General features: G+C 41.8%; 1 gene segment (V, D, J or C); it reads right to left on the bottom strand.

Annotated features, from left to right (window-relative positions):
- Positions 1-3,860: 3,860 nt before the first annotated feature.
- LOC116545865 lies at positions 3,861-4,885 on the bottom strand. The segment is given in 2 exon segments: positions 3,861-4,581; positions 4,668-4,885. Coding segments are annotated over 2 exon segments (363 nt in total).
- Between the last annotated feature and the right edge of the window lie 2,544 nt (positions 4,886-7,429).

The following is a 7,429-nucleotide window of genomic DNA, read 5'->3' as shown; positions in this document are numbered from 1 at the left end:
CGAATTTTAGTTGATGAGTGTTTTGTTTTTTAACCTCATTTTGGAGGAAAAAAAATAGACCCATAGACTCTACCAAGGGCAGAGCTACTTGTCTCTCTTTCCCTTGGTAGCTGCGAATGTAGCCCCAAATATAATAGAAATCATTGAACACTGCAGGTCTCACAGCACTTTCTTGGTCAGCTGGTCCAACAGTGTGAGGACCACAGCAGCACAACTATTTTATGGCACTAATTCTGCACCCACTGCAGACACATTTCTCCTTATGTACCGGGACCTCCAGTGCATGGCAGCCTATGATTAGGGAGAAGGAAAGAACCATCCTTGAAATTTTCATCATACTTGTGGTAAGAGAAGCTGATATTTCTGTCCACTGGTTTCCAGGCCCAGGTGTTGTAGCTCCTGGCCACTGGGCACTGTGGTGCTTTCTGTTTTGGGGCATTTAAGTATCCTGGAGAATAGCTTTATCCCCAAAATAAACCTTCATTAGAGATTAAATTTCCTACTATAAACAGTGGAATACCTGATGAAGATCTCATATCAGATTATGGAGACTTAACCCTTCCATTGTTCTACTGGGGTCTTTGTTTCTGGGCACATGTGAAGGAGAAAGAACTGCTGCATCTCACACTCATGTTCCGGTGCTCAAATCTCCTGTCTCGTAACTATAGCCACATTCCCTCCTGCCAGAGCACATTACGCAGTGTCTCATTCTAGGGAATAAGATATTCAGTAACTTGGAAATTCACACGAGTAGCTTCTCTATGATTAAGGAAAACATACATACGAAGGTAAGATTTAATTCTTCTAAGTATAATTTAGTGCCTGTCAGGTTTGAACCTTGACTAAATTTTTCAAATTGTCTCCATAGGACTGGTGGGTATCCTTACAGGATGTAATTACTTTGTTAGACAAATGTGATATCTACCACTATCGGCTCAGGCAGTTGATGAGAGGTTCTATGTCAGTCTGCTTGGAGGTATCTACTGGGATTCACTTGGGGTGGTGGGCAAAGTATTAAGAGAAATACTAGGGATAGGATATAAGATATCTTTTGGAAGGCTGAAAGGTTTTTATTAACTCATGGAGCTGGCTGAAGGCAGCCCGTTCTTATGTTAGACCTTTAGGTCATAGAGTGAAGATTAGGAATAATAAAAGCTTCCCCAGTTAATTCTGTTTACACCACATTCCTTTGTCCCTACTCGAATTTGTTTACTCATGTAAACTTTGTGCTGGATGACCCTCTCACAGGTCAGTCTAACGGGAATTACCCATTAATGGTGTTTCTTCTGGGCCCCAGAACTAAGACCTTTTATCATTTGTAAAATCACTCTTTTAATCATGTTATTTATCGACAAGCATGTTGACTTAGGACCTCAGTTATTAAATATATACTGAATAAATGTGAGGAGAACCAGTGAGCAGTGGTCTGTTAGCTGCAATCACCTTCTGAAAGCAGCAGACGACCACCCCTAGCCCACTCAAATCACTCTACTGGGTGTAAGAGTGTATTTCAGTCATCCATCGCTGTCCGGGTCTGCAGGACAGACCTCTGCAGGTGGTGCTCAACGTCTCAGTGTCTGTGTTCAGTCTTTATTGTACATGTTAGGGAAAGCTCTAACATAAAGAGAGAGGATTCTATCACTTGCGTAGCAGGATCAATTAAACTCCAGAAGATCATCGTACTATGAGGACTCCATGCCTTCCTATGCAGCAGAATAGATTTCCCCAGCTTTCATCTGCTGGCTTTCTTACATTAAGTATTACTGCATTTACTTTTCATACTTTTTTTATTCTAAGTTATTGAATGTTTATTTCATTAACATAAGTAACTGTAAATTTTAAAATTAACTATCAATTACCTGTAAAAAGAAACATAAAATGGGCATGGTGAAGATGCCAAGTACAGAGACCAGAAAATGAAACTAAGAAAGAAACACATTGTGTAAGTTTAGAGTAGTCAGTGAGCACTGAATCCATGAGGAGCTTGTGTTGATTTTTATATGAGAAAGATCAATTATATTTGACATTCAGAAGGCTGGTCACATCAGTGAGAAAAATCTGTAGAGTGATCTGCACAGATCAGAAATTAGATAGTGATAAAATCATAAACTTGCAACACCAGCAGACCTTCAGTGTATTCAGCATTCAGCTCTTTCTATTTCTTCAAAAAAATAGGTGGGTTATATCCGCTTGGAAAATGGAACAAATGCTTTCTAAGCTGATTCTCCTGGGAAGTTACTAATGATGCTCTGACCCAGGATTGCGAAGAGGGCGTTGACCTCTGGTGGTCGCTGTCGGCAACATCGGATGCTGGACCCTGGTGGGTGCCTTTGTTACTGTTTTGTCCACAAGAGATTTAGGCTGTCACGTGCTGCATGCAGGTGAGCTCTTAAACCTCAGATGAGGAAAATAGCATGGCCATGCAGAAGATGAAAAAAATTGAGGACCTCACATCATCAACCACATTCCACGGAAGAGAACTTTTTACACAGAGAGCAGATATGAGCTGGGAAGAAAGGTCTGGGGAAGATCATCTATCAGAGGACACACCTAACCTGCTGGGACTCCCTGTGGAAGGAGGGTTTAAATGTTTGTTCTCAGCTAATCGGGGGTATTTCAAGACCTTTTCAAGCTTTTGGAAAGACAGTTTTCATAAACAAATGTGCAAACTTTACTCAGTTGTACTTTTCATAGGTTATTCTTCCTCTTTAGGCAGCACTACAGTAGGATGTTCTCAGAATTCTCCCTGATCCTTCTTGAGCTCCTGGTGCAGGTCCTGGAGGAAAAGCCTGCATAGGAAGGAAGCCCTCCTCATGTGCAGCCCTGAGGCTGTCAGGTCGCCTCACCCACCATTGCCATTCAGTCACTTTGTAAACATCTCTGAGCTAATCTTCCTGCAAAGTATGGTTTTGGGCAGTATGTTCACCAGGTGACAAAACCCTTAAGCTCTCTTTGTTTCCGCATCCAAGTATCCCTTTCTGGAGCACAGGTTGGTTCTGATTGTGTGGTACTGGGTAATTAGTGGGAGGATGCTTTTGTGCGTCTTGTCATCTCCCAGAGTGCACCTGCCATGGGGGTGACACCCACAAGGAAGCAGATGGACTTGCTCAGCTGGAAGACGACAAACATTTTCATAACCTATGACCTCAATGCTGCCCTTTCCCTGTAAGACCAAGCATGATCATGCCTCTGGCTAATGTGCAGTCAGCAAGGTTGACCAGTGCCACCCCTGTGAGGGCTCCTTCCAGGTGCCCACCCACTTTGTAAAGGGAAGCTTCTGTTCCTGCCTGGGTCCCATGCATGCGTTTGTATTTGCTGCATGAACCGCCTTATTCAGAACCACCACCCGAGAGCGTCCAGTGTATCTCATCCACCTCTAGGGCATTACACATGGAGTCTCTCATTGCCAGGGTCTCCAATTCTCACTCAAGGATGTCCATTATGGGATTCACCAGAACGTGCTGGTCTTTCAGAGACATGAACCTGCCTCTAAAAGCTTAAAAATCCTACTCCCTGGGAAGGGGCATTGTAAACCAGAAGTAAGATAAGCTCTAAATTAGTATGTATTTTGTAGATTTTGGAGGACAAAGTTCAAAATGTAATAGCCTCACCCACTTTCCCTCTAACTAATATCATTTCTAGAAAGCCACTGTAAAAACCTGTGGTGCTCCGAGATATTTAGACTTGTTATATTAGGAGATCATCAGAAGAAGAGCCAAGTGTCCTTGTAGATTCATCCATTGTCAGTTATTTGTGACACTGGTGTAGGATGGTCATAGTGGAGAAGGCTCTGCCTGTGTAGGGCAGGGATTCATGGGAATTCTCAAACCTTCCATGCGATTTCATTGTAATCCTAAAACTGCTCTAAAATAAATTTTATGATAAGGAGTGACAGAAACATTTGAAAGAAATTTTAGCCACTTTTTAAGAATCATATTTAGTCTTACCACATGATCAGATAAGCTTGCTGCAGATAATTAATTCATCTAATTTAAAAACATGTTCAAAGCAGCACCTTCATGGAATGTCTGCATCAACTGTATTAAGTGTGGCCTTTCCCACTCTGTGAATTTGGCTTATATGATGACTCTTGAATGGAATATTTCTCTTAAAATGAGAGTGTGCACTTGTTTCCACTGTTATTTTCTCTCAAATATATAACCCAGTTTGTAAACAGCCTTGAACTTAATAACCCCTGTCATCGCCTCAGCTCAGCACAGCTGCCTCCTCCCTCAGGGTTTCTGACACTCTCACAATGTGGTTTTCACACTGTGTCTTTCGCACAGTAATAAATGGCCATGTCCTCAGATCTCAGGCTGCTCAGCTCCATGTAGGCTGTGCTCGTGGACGTGTCCCTGGTCATGGTGACTCTGCCCTGGAACTTCTGTGCATAGCTTGTGCCACCAGTGTTGGTGTTGATTCCTCCCATCCACTCGAGCCCTTGTCCAGAGGCCTGTCGCACCCAGCCTACACCATAGCTGGTGAAGGCGTATCCAGAAGCCTTGCAGGAGACCTTCACCGAGGCCTCAGGCTTCTTCACCTCAGCCCCAGACTGCACCAGCTGCACCTGGGACTGGGCACCTGTGGAGTGGAGACAGGAGTGAATAAAATCCTCTTTGACCAAATCAGGATCCCTTCCTCACCTTTGGGACTAGGAAGCGCCTTACCTGTAGCTGCTGCCACCAAGAAGAGGATCCTCCAGGTCCAGTCCATGGTGATGAGCTCTGCCCACTGGGGCTTCTTCAGAGGAGGGATGTGGTTGTTGGGTGATGCTTGCAGGCAACCAACACATCTATATTTATCTCAGAAGACCTCAGGTTGTTTGTGTATTCATGAGGCACGGTATTTCTCAGCTTAAAGCCTGATCTAGGACAAGAAGGAAAACACAGATGCCACCTCAGCCATACAAGAGTGGGATGCTGAGAGACCAAGCCCTAATCCTGCCCGAGGAAATGCATCCCCTGCTCCATGTCTAAGCTTTCTGTGGACAGCACTCTTCCCACTGAAGAACAAGCCCTACCCCAGGATGTGCTCCTCACTGTGAACCTGCATTTTATTGGCATAGAGATTACCTGGATTGTATCTGGGACCATCACTGTCTCTGGCATTGAGCAGGAACCTTGACTCCATCCTGGTACCATTAGTAACAGTCACAGCTCACTGGTAACACTGAAAAGTGGCCAATGGTTATCCACGTGAGTGCCCAGCAGGGCCCATGGACAGTTCTGAGATCTGCTGGGCACTCCCAAGACAGGGTCCCCAGCACCTGCCCGAGAGTCCTGAGCTCCCAGGCTCTTCAGTGAAAAGACTCTGGTTTACAGATTTGCCCTGTAATGTGTGATGGGTTCTGAATTTTCCCTCCCATTGACAGCAGGAACCAGGGATTGAAATATAAACAGGAAATTGAATTTCTTGATAAACCCATAGGTCCCCAAATAATTACCAAGTAATTTGTGTTTTGAATAAGTTTGGGTTTTATTTCAAACTCCATTAAATAGAATTATTTGAAGTATTTACATACTTTTCATTCATAGCCATAGATGGTCATCTTTACATATTGATTTCTGATCCTCTTGGTCTGTGCACCTGCCACCCTCTGGAATCCACCACTGCCCAGTCACGCACACTATGTAAGAACACTTACCTGGCTCTGAAATCTGAATATCTTACCCATTGGAATACAGTGTCTCCCACAGTTATGTAACTATTGAATTAATAAAACCATCCATTTCCTCCATATTCTTACTATTAAGATATTTATTATCCTATAATCCCACTTTAAAATATAGTTCTTATTGCTTTATTCAGTGATATAAGTGGTCCATATAGAATAGGATATTTAAAGGCATATTGGCAACTTGTTGAACAGTTAATTTAGAATGATTTTTCAAATAAGGAAGACTCAGGGTCTGAGAGAATATTTCTCATTACTTATCTTCCACAAATAAGTGAGAACATATAGTATACTTTTTTTTTCTGCTCCTGCATTAGTGTGCTAAGAGTAATGAAGTCCAGTCTCATTATGTTTTTTCAAGGGACGTAATTTAATTCTTTCTTAGCTGCATAGTAGTCCATGGTTATATGCACCACATTTTTCTCTATCTGTTCTGCCAGTGATGAGAATTTAGGTAAATTCCATGTCTATGCTATTGTGAATAATGCTGCAATGAACCTACATGTTTATATTCCTTTAGGTATGTGTCTAGTTGTGGAATTATTGGGTCAAATTAAAGTTCTGTTTTAGGTTATTTGAGGGACCACCACACTGCTTTCCACAGTGGTTGAACTAATTTATATTCTCACCAGAAGTGTGTAAATGTTTTCTTTCTTCCTGCGACCTTAGCAGCATCTGTTATTTTATTTTTTAAGATTAGCCATTCTGACTGATGTGAGATGGTACCTCACTGTGGCCTTGATATGTATTTCTCTAATGACAGTGATATTCAGTATTTTACTTCTTATTGGCCACATGTAGGTCTTTTTAAAAAGTGTCTTTTTATGTCCTTTGGCCACTTTTTTTTCCTTGTATGTTTAAGTTCCATCTATGTTTTAAATATTAGACCTTTGTCAGATGTAGAGGTTTCAAATATTTTATTTCCCATTCTATAGCTTGTCTCTTTACTCTGTTGATAGTGTCTTTTGCTATGCAGAAGCTCTTCAGTTTATTTACATGCATTTGTTAATTTTGATTTTGGTTAAATTGCTTCTAGCATTTTCATCATAGGCTTTGCCAGTTCTTGTATCCCAAATTGTATTTCCTAGATTATTATGCAAAGTTTTTTACAGTTTTAGGTTTTACATTTAGATCTTTACTCCACATATAATATTTTTCAATTGATGCCGAAAAAGCATTTGATGAAACTCAACATCCTTTCATGAAAGAAAGTCTTTAAAAAATGGGTATAGAAAGAACACATCTTAACGTAATAAAAGTTATATCAGAAAGTCTTTCAGGGAGTGCCATATTGAATGAGAATAACTGAAAGTCTTTTCTCTGAGATCCAGAACATGACGAATTTCCCTCTTTAACCACCAGTAAAGCATAAACCCCTCCGCTGCCACCGTAGGCGGCTCTTACCTGCAAGCACCACCTACTGGCCTGATGTTGAAACTGCAGGACCTAATACAAAGTCACCACCACCGTGCACAGCACATGAAAATGATACTGGCTTTTCAACCCTTCTGTGATTCCAGCTGCACAAAAGTCCACGGGGCAACTCACACACCCAGTATGCTACTACCGCAACTGAAATTTGAAAACAAAACACCACACTAAAGTTATTACTAACAAAAGAAATCATGCCAGGCTCAGTGGTTCATCTATATTCAGCTTTCCTTTTTCCCCATCTCAGGGGCTGAGCAGAGAATTTAGGTCATTGTAAATTTCACAGAACATTCCTGAGGCAACGAAGAGCTTCTCCCTGTCTAC

This window comes from Sapajus apella, unplaced genomic scaffold (assembly GCF_009761245.1).
Source record: "Sapajus apella isolate SASKATOON/1434 unplaced genomic scaffold, GSC_monkey_1.0 scaffold412, whole genome shotgun sequence".
Classification (NCBI taxonomy): domain Eukaryota; kingdom Metazoa; phylum Chordata; class Mammalia; order Primates; family Cebidae; genus Sapajus; species Sapajus apella.
The sequence above is the reverse complement of the archived record's forward strand: the minus strand, read 5'-3'. Positions and strand labels throughout refer to the sequence as shown.